Consider the following 17,357-nt stretch of genomic DNA (forward strand, 5'->3'; position numbering starts at 1 on the left):
TTTCAGATCTTTTAGGAATTAGAGCGATGCACTCAACAGCTTCAAATGGGACGCGGCAGAATGTAGCGTCAGAGCTTGTTGCACAAGTTGCTAAACTGGCACGTTGCGTCCTTGCGCTACTATAATAACTCGACTTGTTGTGTGCTCTACCCTTCAAAACAAAGTTAGAAATTCAACGACAACGCCGAGAACTGAGGTGGGTGGTGTTACCGGCTAGCAGCTATCTCATGTCAAAGGACCGTCCACTGAACTCTTGGGCATATCACTAAGCTAACTCAAGCCCTCCAGCTACAATACTCAACATACCGCAGGGTTTCAAGGAGTGATGCAGAACGGTTGCAATACTGCGGTAAACCAAACTCTGGCTCAGTTGACTGCCTCTCTCTCTCTCTCTCTCTTCCTCACCTCCCCCTCCCTCTCCCGCTCCCTTCCCCCTCCTTCTCCATGGCATCTTGCGCCCCCTAGCTAGCACCCCCTTCTCGGTACGCTTCAAGCACCTTTACCTCAGCCAGTGACAGATCAGTGCGGCTCCTAGAGAGCCCGCCCCCTAGCAACACTGTACTTTCCATAATCAACGGGCAAAGCCACCAAAAGCTTTTTTGACAGTCAGACCTTTCGGCCAATCCCTGAAGAAAACCCTCTTCACACCTGCATGTGCTACATATGTTCCTTGACGTGCAGAGCGTATCACGGAAAGCCCGCTAATAGCCTGGCCATGTGGCTAGACTGTCAAGGCGTATGAATGGCTGCTTTAACAACTGTACTTACATAAGAGAGTATGGTCTTGTCCATGGCATGTCTTGTCGACAAGCGCCTTGGCAGATCACCTCAAGCTCCACTGAGACTCAACAGTTAGGCCTACTGTAGATAGATCACCCAGCCAAAGTGTGAAACCAGAACAGCTTACAGAATAGGGCCTACATATGAGAAACTGGGTTTGTGGACTGGACGATGTTACATGAAGAGACCTCTGCTGCCTACTCTTGTGAGCCTTTTTCCATGTGAGTTCTGACTACGCTGGGAATGTGAATCGAGCAGAAGCTTACAGGTGGCAAGACCAGGCTATAACTTCTGACAAAAGCTCTGCCTGCCACGCACACAGTCACCTCTCCAGCGAAAGGTGCCTTTCAAGTATAGCACGGCTCCCGGCTGCAACCTAATGCTACCCAAGGCCACAGCACCACGCCACCTTGCCACCACAGCAGGCCCTTAGAGCCACTGACCTCCCTGAACCTTGGAGCACAGGTACCCAGTCCTGGATTGTCTGGATCTCTGCCAACACCAGTCACGGCAGGCCTCTGGCTCTCCAGAGGTCACGTCTAAACTCAGGGACGGATTACCAGACGTCACCACCACGCCCCCCTCCTCCTCTTCCTCCTCCTCTCGTATAGACTTCTGTTCCTTCTTCCTTCTGTTGTCCGTCCTACGTCCTATTAGTGGGGACGGTGGAGTACTGTATGAGCACTGCCCTCCCATGGTCAAAACAAACATTGCTTTATTTGCAAACTTTGTCCCACAGTGTTATGCCGCTGGTCCCATGACATAAGTGACTTTGCAAACAAGGTGAAGTGTCAGTCATCTGAAGACTGCCGCAACCTATCCCTTCTACTTCTCTCCTTGTACACTTGGTAGGTCGTGCTAGGTGTACACAATTGGGACAGTAAGGAAAATTGGTCAAAATAAACACTGCTGTAAGCTTTAGTGATGGTAGTCCCAGGAGTGTTTTTAAACATGGTGTGGACCAAATCATCTGTAAGAGAAAGCTTTACTACAGTACAAGCATTTACAAGTTGCACATAAGTACTGTATGTTTTCACACTTTATGGAGAAAGGGAACGCATAACGTTAAAATAATGTGAAGGCCAAAAACATGAAAAGGAAAAAAGAACATTCAGCAGTCATGGTAGTCCTATTCATTATATAAAATTTATTTCATGACGATATCAATGCAAATATAGCACTACAGTGATTTCCAAGGTACACCGTATCTTACCATATCAATATATTATGGCACTCATAGTATGGCCACCTTTTTAAAGTAGACACGCAAAGCCGACAGCTTCTGTAAACTATGTTTCTCAAGAATACTTAAGTTACCCTTCATCGTAATAAATCATGACTAGATGATTACTTACTTTTACTACAAACTGGGCACGAATTATTATGGATCGGGATTATAGTCCCAATCTCACTGATTTATTTTTTTGTCTTTTTTTTGTCTTTTTAATGATTCCTCTAAGGAATCCCTGCATGCATTGCACCTGCCCCCTTTTTTCCTTTTATGGTCGTCTTTCCTGTTGGCCTATGTTCTGTGGTTTGACTGTGTAGTGGAGGAATGCTATAACCTTTCAGTAATCTCTGGATGTGTGTGTGTGTGTGTGTGTGTGTGTGTGTGTGTGTGTGTGTGTGTGTGTGTGTGTGTGTGTGTGTGTGTGTGTGTGTGTGTGTGTGTGTGTGTGTGTGTGTGTGTGTGTGTGTCTGTGTTAGCGTGTTTACGCTGTCATGACTTGAAGCCCAATGGAACAGGCCTATCGTTTGGAGCACAGCTACCAAAACGGTTGCCTTGAACTTGGTGGTGGTGGTGATTGGTGGTAGGTGGTGAAGGTTGTGGTGTTAGTGTGAAATAACTAAGATACTCTGTCACCGCGGATTGCACTGTCTTCTTCCTTCTCAACGTCCCCAATGTCTCTGTAATAGCGTCTCTTGAACTGCCCTGTACATGTGGGTGCCGCTAACTATTATTGGGAAAAATAACAACAACACTGAGAACAACCACCACGTTATAACAACCAAGAAACATTCATGTGCCCAGAGTACATGTACAGAAGTCTCCACTCCTTAGGTATTACTACAAACCCATCATCCCACTTGGCTTCAAAATAAAGGGAAATAATAATAATAATAATAATAATAATAATAATAATAATAATAATAATAATAATAATAATAATAATAAATCAGATTCATAAACTGAACAACAGCAAGAGAAAAAAAGTGGTCACATCATCAAGGAAATGCTTTCCCCACTGATAACAACAGTTGTAAGTTCAAGATAGCAGCAACGTATTCCAAAAATTTCAAAACAAATGATCAAACCCAGTTGGTCATACACTTGTACACACAAATAAAAATGTGTATTTAAAAAAAGGGTTTCAATGCAACAAGAGTAAGTAGTACCGCTTAAAGGGAGTTTTGCATAAATATAGCGTGAGATCGGTGGGTCTCGGTGTCTCTGTCCAGAGGGCTTGCCATTCACTGATTGAACCATTCAGTACAGTGTAGACAGGGTACCACAGATAAAACTACTAAATTCCTTTATAAAACAAATAAACACATTGTACTTTTTTATACATTATATGCTACAATATATTTATTGATTACAAATATGAAAGTGGAAATAATTGCTACATAATTTTTCAATACAGTTGTACATATCTATTTTACAGTATATTTTTTATTAGATTTGTCTGTTTCTTTTATTCTTAAGCCTATGCTATGTTTATTCATTATTTTTTATTTTTGTTTTGTGCGGATTGTTCCAGCATTCGGTTTGAGGTGAGTTACTGCATACTGCTTGATCAAATTCAGCAGGTGGTTTTATTGTCTGTGTGTGAACGACAGGTTGGATGACTAGGTTGTTTTTTGGGACTAGGGAGCATAGCTTCTGTGTGTGTGTGTGTGTGTGTGCGTGTGTGTGTGTGTGTGTGTGTGTGTGTGTGTGTGTGTGTGTGTGTGTGTGTGTGTGTGTGTGTGTTTGTGTGCGTGTGCGTGTGCGTGTGCGTGTGTGTGTGTGTGTGTGTGTGTAGGTCTACAATATTTCCTCAAAATGCAAACATGACTGTTGTGTAATGTATAAGACTGTGCCTGCACTGTGTATGAGAGATTTCACATGACTAGCTTGCTAGCATCTGTTTGATTCATTAATTAGCGCCCCCTATCTGTGGTGAGTATATTAACATATGATGTGGCCTTGCAAGGCGGCTGCCACATCACAGAACTGTTTGTTGTAACTGGTGATTTGCGTTAGCCTTACAGAAAGTTACATGAGAGACTGGCTTTGTACTGTATGCTAACATGTATCTGACACTGTACAATGATGCGAGTTTCCAGTTTGTAAAAAGCTACTTTTGCGCTCGTGTGAGATTTGAGTTTGTTAAAGCTGTTGCTGCAGTACTCCCTGTCTAGTATCAAATTAAAAGTCTCCTGGGCCTCTCAAGGTGCCTGGGGATTGTGAGCTGACCTCTCTTATGGAGAATTGTGATGACGGACTCACAGATTCACAGTCCAAGCCTTCCTGTATTCACATTACATTAGTGTTCAGAGGGAGAATATTGCTATGAAAACGACTTTGAGAAGTCGACAGAATATGCCTTCTTTTTCTCTCGTCTTCCCTCTGTATCGATGACTCTGTTAGGGAGTGTGAGTGTGAGTGGTGGTGGTGTGTGATTGTTAATTCTGACAGGTATTTTAGAGATATGTATATATATATATATATATTTATATATTCATAATTCTTAATACAAATACGGAAACTCTTAGGTAGTATATCCTTGTTTGTCATAGGCCCTCTGAAACTCCCCTTCCTCCCCACTCCCCCTGTTTGATTGGCATTTGAGTTCTCGAGACACTGAGGAAATCATTCACACTATAAAGAAGATCCAGCTGTTCAGAAACATCTGGGGACCACAGCGCACTGATTATCATGTCGTGTGTGTGTGTGTGTGTGTGTGTGTGTGTGTGTGTGTGTGTGTGTGTGTGTGTGTGTGTGTGTGTGTGTGTTTGGATTTGTTCATATGAATGTGTGGGAACCATTGCCTGTTTGTTACTGCATCCTATGTGCTTGGTTGAGGCGATGTTGCACTGCTACAATGGGACGCTAATGTTATGGCCAGATATTACACAACCTCCAACATCATCTTCCCCTTCCCTTCCCCTCTCTTGGCTTCCTGTCCCGCCCACCTTGCCTCCCTTCCTTATCATCAATACGTATCCAGTTGGTGAGACCGAGCAGACCCAGCAGACTTGAGTAGACCGGAGTATGGGGAGAAGTGGTGGAGGGGTAGTGATCAGTGGTGATCTACTGGTAGCACCCACTCACACACACGCACGCACGCACTCACTCACGCACTCACGCACTCACTCACGCACTCACTCACTCACTCACTCACCCACTCACTCACTCACTCACGCACTCACGCACTCACTCACGCACTCACTCACGCACTCACGCACTCACTCACGCACTCACTCACGCACTCACTCACTCACGCACGCACTCACTCACGCACTCACGCACTCACTCACGCACTCACTCACTCACTCACTCACTCACTCACTCACTCACTCACTCACTCACTCACACACACGCACACACGCACACACGCACACACGCACGCTCTCACTCACTCACTCTCTCTTTTTCTCACTCACTCACTCACTCACTCACTCACTCACTCACTCACTCACTCACTCACTCACTCACTCACTCACTCACTCACTCACACACACACACGCACACGCACACGCACACACACACACACACACACACACACACACACACACACACAGCAAAGATGCTACACCACATGTGAGGGGGAGTAAAGTAGAGGGTGTGATGTTTGGGAACAGGTCTAGGAACTGGGGGAGAGGGGAGAGGGGAGAGGGAGAGAGAGTCGGCATTATGGAGCTGTGGAGCTGTGAAGCTGGGTCCTCCTCTAGTACTGTATGATCAGTGGAGTAGGGGCCTTCCATCTAGACCAGTGAAGGGGGGAGCAGTGAGCAGTGAACAGACGAGTAGAAGAAAGAGAAGAGATGCGCAGACTTGACGGGAGGGAAAATGGCCACACTAGCTGCAGTTAGTTCCTCAAGCAGGGAGGGAGTCAGGTTTTGCTCCGATGTGCCTCTCCCTACCACCTCCCCCCACACACACCCCAAAACACTGATAGGTAGCGTCCTAAGAGCACAAGGGAGCACACCCTCCCACCCCCATCCACAAAAAACCCTCATCCGTCTCAGCCTTTCTCTACCTACAACACCTCTCACATTGGATGTGACTTGTTTCGGGACTTTTTGAAAGTTCATGATCAGGTGTCAAGTATGAAGAAGCAATGTTGTAAACTTAATTTCCCTTTCCTTTTCAGGTTTCATTGTCATTGTTTGTTTGTTTGTTTGCTTCACCTAATTGGTGAGAGTCAGTAGTTTTGAACAAGTAGTTCAGTAGTTTGTGTTTTTTGTCACACCATCCCTAGTCCTCTTCTTCTTCCTGCATTCAGTCATTATGGCACGTTTCTCTCTCACACACACACACACATACACACATACACTTCCAAGTAGTCAGTAGTCAACCGTCATCCCATCCCATCCCATCGCTCGGCCACTCAGTAACTGATTCTCTTTGTTTCCCGTATTATTCCATACATTGTCTTTCTACTGTAAACTCATTTACTCTTGTTTATTCTTGTCTTGTTTGTTTACTTCCCTTTTGTTTTAGCGAGTCTGGTGGCGGTATGGGGGGGGACAGTGCAGCCATCAAATGGCCGTGTCCCACACCACAGCCTGCGGCCGTTGGCAGGGCGGCGTGCCCGTCTTACGGGGCTCGGGGGTCCGTCGCCAGCTGGGCAGGATGGGCATGCTGTCCTGCTTGCACAGGCTCTTGTCGGGCCGCCGGTGGGCCTTGATCTCCTTGCACAAGCAGCGCTTCCTCTCGATCACCTCCAGGAGCTTGCCGTCGCGCTGTGCCGCCTGGCTCGCCGCGAGGCCGCCGCCCATCCCTGCCGCCGCAGCCGCCGCCGCGGCCGCCGCTACGGTGCCCGGCACCAGTCCGCTGGACGTTGGGATGACGATACCGCCCGGAGTGGTGGTGGCGGCACTATCCCTACTGCCCCCGGTGGCCGGAGGTTGTCCCTGCGCCAGCTGAGCCAGGTGCTGGAACTGGAGCTGCAGGTGGTGCTGCTGGAGCTGCTGCTGGAGCTGCTGCTGCTGGTGGCGGGTCAGGGAGGGGCTGCAGGAGCCTTGGCCCGGGACGGGGGCCTGACTCTGGGCTGCTGCAGCTGCCGCTGCTGCTGCTGCCTGGGCTGCCACCGCCTGGGCCTGGGCTAGAGCCTGGGCCTGGAGCTGAGGAGAGGAGGGAGGAAGAGGGGAGAGTCAGGTAAAGTCAAGTTGGGTTCAGAGTTTTGAATAATTTAACATTTTTTTCATGACCCTCTGATGTAAAAGATGGAAACACCTGTCAAAAAACTACTGTATCAAGAGGCATGACAAAAGGAAGGAAGGGAGAGACAAAGATGGAAGACGGGTAATGGGGAAGAGGAGATGATGGGAGGAGAAAGAGAGTGAAGAAAAGAACTGATGAGAGGTGAAGTGAAAGAAAACAATTATTCAGTTGTGTATGAACTTCATTTTGCTACACCATGTACATTAATGACAGACTTGTAGGCCTACAGATCGACAGAGATAGAGACAGACAAACAGTTTTTATAATGCGCCAACTCTGCAGTACCCGAATACCATATTCATTCATCAGAAAATAGAAGCACATCACAGCTTAGCTTAGGTACAATACAGAGATGAATTACTACATGATACGGCGTTAAAATCAAAGGGTCCATTTTATAATCCTTACAAAGGGACAGTGATCCCTTTGGGAATGCGGATGTGTGATCCACAGAAAGCCGAGTCTGTGCGTGAGTATGCATGTAATAATGCCGGCTCTGTCTAAGAGCACCGCCCATGTTGGAATAGCAGAGAAAGAACTTCCTAAACTGCTGGATGGTGCCAAAAGTGTTTTGGGCGTGTGATGGGCGTTGTTGCCAAGTTTGGACACCAGGGGGTGCCATTGCTGCAGCCACACTCTCTAAACTCCCTGCCGTGTGAACGAAGGTCAAATGAGCATACACAGTCTGTCTCTGCGGCACACACACACTTTTTTGCTTTTGCACAGACTCACACACACACAAACACACACAGGGCATGCACACACACACAGGCACAGTCACGCTCGCACAAACAACACACAGACACGCGCGAACACACACAGCAGACTCCACACTGTCTCTTTGTCACACACTCTCACACACTCACAGGCATACGCACGCGGTCTGTCTCTGCGGCACACTCCGACTGCGTCAGCATCTGAGCCTCTGCCAAGAGACAAGCGAATGAAGAGCAGAGCAGAGCAGAGCCATTCCACATCAACTCTCTCTCACTTTCTCTCTCTCACTCTCGCTCTCTCTATCATCCTCTCTCTCTCTCTCTCAGTCCCTCCCTATCTCTCTCTCTCATTCTCTCCCTCTCTCTCTCATTTTCTCTCTAATTCTCTCCCTCTATCTCTCTCACTCACTTTGTATCTCTCTCTCTCTCTCTCTCTCTCTCTCTCTCTCTCTCTCTCTCTCTCTCTCTCTCTCTCTCTCTCTCTCTCTCTCTCTCTCTCTCTCTCTCTCTTCATCTCTCTCTCTCTCTCTCTTTCTCTCTCCCTCTCTCTCTCTCTTTGTAGGCTAGCCGTGGATCTATCTTCATCACCATACCCTCATTGACCCTCGGCAGGCAGTTCGAAAATAGCTGCACAGCCACATGTGCGTCTCTGCCGACAGTAGAGGTAGCTGTTGCTAGGATAGAAACAGCAACACAGGTGCTGAATAAAAACAGCATGAAGATCAATATAGAGATGCCACTAGTAATCGCAAAGCTAGCAATAGTGCTACCACTACTAGTAGTAATAGTATATATATAACATTGGCAAATGTCAATATTAGTATTGAACGTTAACGGCATGAAAGTCAATATCAATGTTAGTGATGATGGTAATTGCAGTGGAAGTACAGTAGTAGTAGTAGGCTAGAAGTAATAGTAGCAGCAGTAGTAGTATTAGTAAGCTAGTAGTAGTAGTAGTAGTAGTAGTAGTAGTAGTAGTAGTAGTAGTAGGCTAGTAGAAGTAGTAGTAGTAGTAGTAGTAGTAGTAATAGTATCAACACACATTATAGTAATCAATAAGGTGGAAATCTCACTAAAGTCAGTTACTCTGATAATTCTGCCCATAAACCAACACCCTTTAAAATACCACACAACTGCACAACTGATCGAACCCATATTTCGTGGGGAGAAGGGGAACCAAGGTAAAGGGCCAACAAAGTTTTTTTCTTCAACCTCCAAAATCAATATTTGTTGTTATTGCTCGTTACAAACGTCATATACAACAATTTCATGAAATGTTGTATTGCAGCGGCACTATATGTGAGAGTCAATGGCTCAGAGCTTGTTTTTCTGAGTAGAGGGAGAGCCCCTTCTGTTACACCGTATTGTACAGCGGTCAATATCTGCCTCTATTGTATTACAGTCCTATAAATACAGCAGCGGGATGAGCTGGGATCCAGAGGACTCTGGAGGAGAGGAGGAGGAGGAAGATGAGGAAGAGCAGGAGATGAGGAGGAAGAAGGGGAAGAGGATGAGGAGGAGGAATAGGAGGAGATGAGGAGGAGGAGGAGGGGAGCCCATCATCATCACTGCAGGGCTTTGGCCCGATTTAAACCCTGTTGTCAAGGTACAGAAGACACACACACACACACACACACACACACACACACACACACACACACACACACACACACACACACACACACACACACACACACACACGTATATACGTGTATACTGTACACTATACAGTACATGTATGAGTGTGAACATGTGTATGCGTGTATGCATGTATATGTACAAGTGCATGTGTTGACCGTACGTGTGTGAGTGTGTGTGTGTATGTAAATACACTATATGCACTGCATATATAGTAGTCTATTTTCAAAAATATATATAGTATAATGTGCTGTATGTGGGTTGTGTTTGTATGTGTGTGTGTGTGTGTGCGTGTGTGTGCGTGTGTGTGTGCGTGTGTGTGCGTGTGTGTGTGATGGCGTAGAGTGTGCTGCATGTGCTGGGGTAGTGGATCACATCTGGCCTGTCCAGGCCTCTAACTATAGAACAATCACACTGGCTCCCTGTGACCTGAATACAACATCTCCTCTCCTCTCCTCTCCTCTCCTCTCCGCTTGGCTTACGCCTCAGCTCCCTCCGCTGGTTCAGCTTGAGTGCCTCTACACTCATAATCAGCAACATGATTCAGAAGCAAGACGAGGAGGAGGAAGCAAAACAACAACAACAACAACAACAACAACAACAGCAGCAACACATTATGCCACTCCAGAAAAAACAACGTTGTCTTGCTTGTTAACAGTAGCAAAATGGTGAAGACTCATACGGAAAAGGTTATGTTTGACATGAACAGTGCTAACGGCAGGGTCATTTCATGCTGAGGCATAATGATGATATACATATTGGATTTTACAGTCATAATTCAACTCTCAGTCTGAATTTACAGCAAACATAGTGCTGGTGCTATTCTCTGAGTTGAACTAACACTGGAATACTACCGCATGTACTGTGGAGAGTTTTAGATTGTGCCAATACAGAGACAGACAGGGCCGGATTAAGATGGCCTGGGGCCCTTAGGCTACAGGTTGCTGTGCCCCTGGCCCAAGGAGACCAATTTCGCGACAAATTTACATAGTGTTTTCTATGAGCTAGGAAAATTTTTCACTTTTGACCAATCAGGGCCCCCCTGGCAGGTGGGGGCCCCTAGGCTGCAGCCATATCTAGCCTGTGTGTAATCCGGCTCTGGAGACAGACAGGTATTGATAACTGGAATGATACATAGTGTGTCCATTGAGTTGTAGTTACAGTAATAGCAGCCGCACCTATTAATGACAGACAACTTTTAGTATTATCGATGAACTGAATTTTAGTCATGGCAGGTGTGTGTGTGTTTGTGTATTTGGAGTGCATGTGTGTGGTGCATATCTGTCTATGTACATTTCAGTGTATGTTCTCTGTGTTTTGGTGTGTGTGTGTGTGTGTGTGTGTACCCCTTAAATCCTCTACTGTATTCCTCTCACGTGTGTGTGTGTGTGTGTGTGTGTGTGTGTGTGTGTGTGTGTGTGTGTGTGTGTGTGTGTGTGTGTGTGTGTGTGTGCAGCAGTGCATCACGTTACCTGTATTCTCACCTGGCTGAGGGCATCCTTGGCGGGGAGGCTGCTCTGCCTGTGGACGTCCCCTCCCCCCACCTGCCTCACGCCAGACGTAGAGGACGACCTGCCCAGCCGCGCCAGCTCTGTAAACACACACACACACACACACACACACACACACACACACACACACACACACACACACACACACACACACACACACACACACACACACACACACACACACACACACACATTTCAGTACAGTGGAAATGATCAATGCATCTCTCCGTAGTATACATTTATTGCACTAAGCGTCAACCCCGTAAAATGGGAGTCATTCAATTACAGTGCATTTATATTAATTGATGGAAGACTTTTATCGATTCGTGTGTAATAAATACTGCATGATGAAATTCGCTAATGTGTTTGTGACAGCAAATAACACTGTCAATGGCTGTTTAAAGATTCGGAGTGTGTGGATTCCAATAGTATGGGGATATATGAGAAAATAATCAAAATAATGTGAATATAACTTTTTTCCGGAATCTAATCTATAAGGCTGTCACCAACATAAAGTATGACCACACATAAAGATCCTAAAAGTAAGATTTCAGATTTGTATTCTATTTTTTGTTTTTGTTTGCATATCCTTTTGTCCTGTATGTGCAATGCTACTTGAAACCACAGTACAATTACGTATTGCATTGTACTTTTTGTTAAATGTCTCACAGTACAGTATATGGCAAAATTGTGAGTTTCATGTTTTATATTTTTATCTTTCTTAAGTGCCATGGCGCATGAAATGTGCCAAACAAATGAACGTGTCATGCATTCGTATTAAAACCCTGATCATGCTTTAGCCCATCCTTTCTCATCACGCTTTATTAATAGACCAGGAGACAGGTGGTGGATGATAGTGTAGGGGTAAGCTATCTGAATTCACCTCCGTTGCGACAGGCGGGGAAGGTCTGGCAGGGCAAGGGCACCCCTCCTCCTCTGCTGAGTGCCCTGAAGCCGGGAGGCCCGTCGGCCCCCGCCAGGCTCTCGCTGTGGCCAAAGGGCCGGCCGGGGGCGCGCACGGGGATGCCCGAGTGACCCCCGCGCAACCCCAGCACCAGGTCGTCCTTCTCCCGCCTCAGAAGACCATCTGCGCTGCCGTTCCACATGCCGTCTTCTAAGGAGGAGGAGGAGGAGGAGGAGGAAGAGACAGGTGGAGAGAGGGGGAGAAAAAAGGGGGAGGGGGGTTGGTTATGGGGAGGAGAGATACAATGAGAGGACAGAGAGAGACAAAGAGACAGAGAGACAGAGAGAGAGTTGCAGGGGGGAGAGAGGAGGGGCGAGGTGGTGGCAGAAGAGAGGGAGAGGTGGAGGGGAGAGAGAGTTGAGAAGAAAGGGAGTGAGAGAGAGGGACAGAGGAAGGGGGAGAAATGGAGAGAGAAACAAAGACAAATAAGCAGAGAGATAGAAAGGGTGAAGTAAAGGAGAGGGAAAAAGGAAGGGGTGGAAAAACGTGAGGCAAATCCAAAGAGACACAGTGAGAGAGAAAATGTGAAAACATGTGAGTGAGGGACAGCGAAAGAGCAAGAAAATAAGAAAGAGAAAGAGAGTGACGGAAGATGAAAGAGACAGGCAGAGAGCAAAATAGTCACAAACACAGAAGGAAAGCGGAGACGTTAGCAGACAGGGGCATAGTAGTAGTCGTAAAAAATGACTGAGACATGCTTTTATTTTGCTATTCCAGGATCAGTGCGAGCTTAAAAAGAGTGAATCGCTCATCTGAGGACTACTCTCATGGCCCCCCTACATCAAAGCTCTTTGGTCTTTCGCGTCTCCCATTCACATCGATAAGAGACAGGCAGCCAAAAATAATACACTGGTGTAAATATAGATGCCACTGCTACGTCTCTCTGTGTAACAACAGCTCGTCTGTTTTCATCTGGGTAACGTTTTGATGTTTTGGAATACATTTTTGGCTCCTTCACCGCGCTTCGCAAGTTTAAAAAAGCATTTTGAGCGAGTTGAAACCATTTAAATAGACCTAACACACCTTCACGTCACCATTGTATCTTCTGAGAAATCGCGAAGCTGTTTGCAAAGTATGATACACACAGAGGTGTCAAAAAATCTGGTTCACAAATAAATACAAAAATCTGCGACAGTTTCCTTCTAACACTGTTGATTTCTCTTACTAGTCTATTTGTCTTGAGCACATATTACGATCAGGTGATTCAGAGGTGGTTGGATCAAATTTGTGGCAGGGTTTTTACTATCTGAACACGGGTTTGACAACTCTCCTCACACATATCTGTAAAATATATCTACTGTATAGATAGATATACATGTATCTTACATATACTGTATATCTACCAATCCCATGTATCCACTTACTCTCTGTCTCCCGGCTGCCGTGGCTGAATGACAGCTTCCTGTGCATGGGCCAATAGGGAACGTCGTCCGGCAATCCGAAGCCTCCGCTCCCGTCCCAGGGCACGAAACCCGCCTTGCCACCTTGCAACGACGAAGGCCCACTCCCTCCACCTCCACCGCCACCACCTTTCGAACCCGACTCATGATGTAGAGAGGGCATATGCGATCCTCCACCACCCCCACGGAGGCTGTCGTAGGCAGGGGGCTTCCGGAAGCCCACGGAGGGGTACGTCCAGAGCAGCGGGCTGTCGGCAGGCGGAGGCTTGTAGGCGGGCAGGCCGCCGTGCGAGTGGCCGTGGGGTGTGTGGGAGCGGTGCATGTGTGGCCGCGAGTGCGGCCGCTGCTGGGAGGACGACGACGACGAAGCAGAGGCGGAGGTAGACGAGGAGGGGGGAGCAGGGGAGGGGTTGCTGGAGGTGGTGCATGGGTCTGGCAGGCTGGAGGGACCCGAATCCCTGTCCCTGTGACTGTGGCTCTCTCTGTCCCTGTGGCTCTCTCTGTCCCTGTGACTCTCTCTGTCCCTGTCCCTGTCTCGATCTCGGTCGCGCTCCCGCTCCGACTTGTCCGACTTGAGCAGGAAGCTGACGGACTTGCCCTCCTTGCCCTGCGTGGAGGTGCCCTGTGAGGAGGAGCCCCCGGTCATGGAGGAGGAGGAGGCAGTGGCCGCTGAGGTGGAGGTGCCCGTCGAAGAGGACCCCGAGCACTTGTCCTTCTCCCTGCCGTCCCTCTCCCCCTTCTCCTTGTCGTGCTTGCGGTACTGGTGGTAGTGCGAGGGCCGGTGATGCGGGTGATGGTGGTGGTGGTGATGGTGGTGGTGCGAGTAGGGCGAGGAGGACTTGGAGGACGGTGGCAGCGGGGTGGAGTGACTCCGCGCCCTCAGCCCCGGCGCCGGGCCCAGCTCCCCCCGCGACTTGTCGTCCTTGGAGGAGGAGGACGAGGAGTCCTTGGAGGAGGGCGGCAAGCTGGATGGGGCTCCGCTCCCGGAGGAGGAGGACTCCCGGGCGCCCTTGGAGCCCGAGGAGGAGGAGGCAGCCGTGGTGCTGGTGGAGGCAGAGGTGGAGGAGGAGGTGCCCTTGTGGGCCGCGACCCCGCTGGAGGCTGCGGCGGGCTGGGGGAAGGCCAGCAGAGGGGGCTTGTGCTGGAGCAGGTTGGGGAAGGGCGCCGGGATCTTGGTGGCGCTGCTGACGCCGCCGCCGGAGTCCTGCTCCGATTTGGCGCCGCCCTGCAGGAGGAAAGGTGTGGGTGCGCGCGGCGGGTGCGGGCTGGAGGATAACGGCACGGGGGTGGAGGAGGCCGAAGAGGACGTCGAGCAGGGCAAAGGAGACGAGTGGGAGATGGACACGGCCGTCTTGGGCTTGGAGGAGGAGGAGGACGACGAGGCAGCGCACGAGGGGGAGGAGGAGGAGGGGCGAGGCAGGGGCGAGGAGGAGGACGAGCTGTGGTGGTGCGGATGGTGCGGGTGGTGGTGGTGATGCGGGTGGTGATGATGGTGGTACCCGCCACCGCCACTACCGCCGCCGCTTTTCGAGGCCTTGAGCCGCTCTTGGTGCCGCTCGTGGTGCCGCATCTGCAGGCGCCGCTGCGCCGCCTCGCGGTCCTCGGGCAGCGGGTACTTCATCTCCTCGTAGATGGCCTCGCCCGGGTCCGAGTCCGAGTCGGGCGTGGTGGCCGAGGGCGTGAGCGGGGGCTGGGGCGGGTGCGGCGTGGCCGTGCTCTCCCGCGTGAACACCTGGCCCACCATCTCGATGTAGACGGGCTCGTCGTCGCCCATGATGCCACCACCTCCGATGACCTCGGGCCCCCCGGCGCCTGGCGAGGGGTCGCCGGTGGCCTGGAAGGGGAGCGGCGTGGCCGGGGGATGGATGCGGGGCAGCGGGGGGTCGAAGGACAGCTGGGTGCTGGGGCTCCGCTTGGGCTTCAGTGGGGGAACCTTCTTGCTCATGTCGCCCGAATCGGACTTCTTCATGGCTGGGGTGGGGAGAGAGGAGAGGAGAGGAGAGGAGAGGAGAGGAGAGGAGAGGAGAGGAAGAGAAGAGAAGAGAAGAGAAGAGAAGAGAAGAGAAGAGAAGAGAAGAGAAGAGAAGAGGAGAGAAGAGGAGAGAAGAGAAGAGAAGAGAAGAGAAGAGAAGAGAAGAGAAGAGGAGAGAAGAGGAGAGAAGAGAAGAGAAGAGAAGAGAAGAGAAGAGAAGAGAAGAGATGTAAGTCTCCTGTCAACGTTCTCATGTGCAGCACAGCACTCATTCTCACAGTCCCTGAGAAGACGCAGCCTTTTACATCAGCCCAGAATTAGCGCTTCAGATAAAAATCATTATCTTGCTCTGAAACTGTGCAAGTGTGTGAGTGTGTGTATATATAGGTGTGTGTGTATGTGTGTGTGTGTGTGTGTGTGTGTGTGTGTGTGTGTGTGTGTGTGTGTGTGTGTGTGTGTGTGTGTGTGTGTGTGTGTGTGTGTGTGTGAGAGAGAGAGAGATAGAGAGAGAGGAGAGAGTGTGAGATAGACACAGTGTGTGTGCGTGCATGTGTGTGTGCGTGCCGTGCATGTGTGCGTGCATGTGTGCGTGTGTGTGTGCGTGCGTGCATGTGTGCGTGCGTGTGTGTGCGTGCGTGTGTGCGTGCGTGTGTGCGTGCGTGTGTGTGTGTGCGTGCGTGCATGTGTGCGTGCATGTGTGCGTGCGTGTGTGCGTGTGTGCGTGCGTGTGTGCGTGCGTGCGTGCGTGTGTGTGTGCGTGTGCGCTTGCATGCGTGTGTGGGACTGTGTTGTGTGCACAGCACTGTCAGAACAAAAAACTGGCGCGAGAGAACTCTGCTGGAAATGGGCTGGGAATCACTGATCTAAGGGCTCAGTAATCAAACGTGAGCCCCCCTAAAAGCAGTTGAGAGAAACCGGAGGAGCATGAGGATGAGAGGCAAAGAAACGAGGGAGAGGAGGCACGGAAAGGGAAGAAAAAAACAAGCGATAGAGCAGAAATGGGTCAGAGGGATTGAGGAGTGGCTGAGATCAACTACAGCTGTGAAGCTGAAAGATGAGCTGAGGAGAGGATGAGGAGGAGAGGTGATGTAATGGAGGATCCTGGGTCAGGTCAGGCGAGGTTATTAGACTAACGCACCTGCTCCTCCCCAAGATCTAACAAACTGGAGATGGGATGTGGAGGAGTGTATGTGAAGGGGGTCGGTGCGTGTGTGTGTGTGCGTGCGTGCGTGCGTGTTAGAAGGGATGGAGAGGAGGGTATCACAGGTTGCCAGGGAAATACTATCATTTATAAACACATCAACCTCCACACATAGACACAGATAAGACACCCACACAAACACATCTCTCTTTAATGTGCAAAGGTTAGCAAAGGTTAAAGTGTTATCACACACACACACACACACACACACACACACACACACACACACACACACACACACACACACACACACACACACACACACACACACACACACACACACACACACACACACAGATGTATGCATGCAAACATACGTACACACACAACATACATACATACAGTTCGTATATGCCACACACGCACAAAAAGATACTTCGGGATAACTGTTCTCACTCGCATTCACTTTACTTTCTCTCATTTGTTTTCTCTCGCTTTCTTACCATTCTTCTTGTCTCCGTGTTTTCCAGACGAGTGCGACTGGCCAGACTGTGGCTGGGGCAGCGGTGGTGGTGGCGGCGCCTCAGGCGGGTGAGGGTGTCCACTTCCACCACCTCCCCCTCCCCCTCCTCCTCCTCCTCCTCCCCGCCCCAGGGACAGAGGCAGGGGTAAGGGTAAGGGTAGGGGCATGGGCGGGTGCTCCCCCTGCGGTGTGGAGCTCAGCCGGGTGCTGGGGTGCCGCTTGGGCTTGGTGGGCGGGCAGCGGCCAGCCTGGTGAGTAAGTATTAAGGTTACTGGTAAG

The 17,357-nt window shown here is 49.4% G+C and overlaps 1 protein-coding gene across 1 annotated transcript in view; it reads right to left on the bottom strand.

Annotated features, from left to right (window-relative positions):
- Nucleotides 1-6,528: 6,528 nt before the first annotated feature.
- Nucleotides 6,529-17,357, bottom strand: part of LOC134451827 (neuronal tyrosine-phosphorylated phosphoinositide-3-kinase adapter 1) — a 25,778-nt gene continuing 14,949 nt past the window's right edge. The window contains exons 4-10 of the mRNA XM_063202226.1: nucleotides 17,244-17,326; nucleotides 17,059-17,156; nucleotides 13,407-15,413; nucleotides 11,962-12,192; nucleotides 11,040-11,158; nucleotides 6,841-7,029; nucleotides 6,529-6,741 (exon numbers count right to left, since the gene is read on the bottom strand). Coding sequence (XP_063058296.1) covers nucleotides 6,529-6,741; nucleotides 6,841-7,029; nucleotides 11,040-11,158; nucleotides 11,962-12,192; nucleotides 13,407-15,413; nucleotides 17,059-17,156; nucleotides 17,244-17,326 — 2,940 coding nt within the window. The remainder of the gene's footprint in view (nucleotides 6,742-6,840; nucleotides 7,030-11,039; nucleotides 11,159-11,961; nucleotides 12,193-13,406; nucleotides 15,414-17,058; nucleotides 17,157-17,243; nucleotides 17,327-17,357) is intronic.

Source organism: Engraulis encrasicolus, chromosome 7 (assembly GCF_034702125.1).
Source record: "Engraulis encrasicolus isolate BLACKSEA-1 chromosome 7, IST_EnEncr_1.0, whole genome shotgun sequence".
NCBI classification, from domain to species: domain Eukaryota; kingdom Metazoa; phylum Chordata; class Actinopteri; order Clupeiformes; family Engraulidae; genus Engraulis; species Engraulis encrasicolus.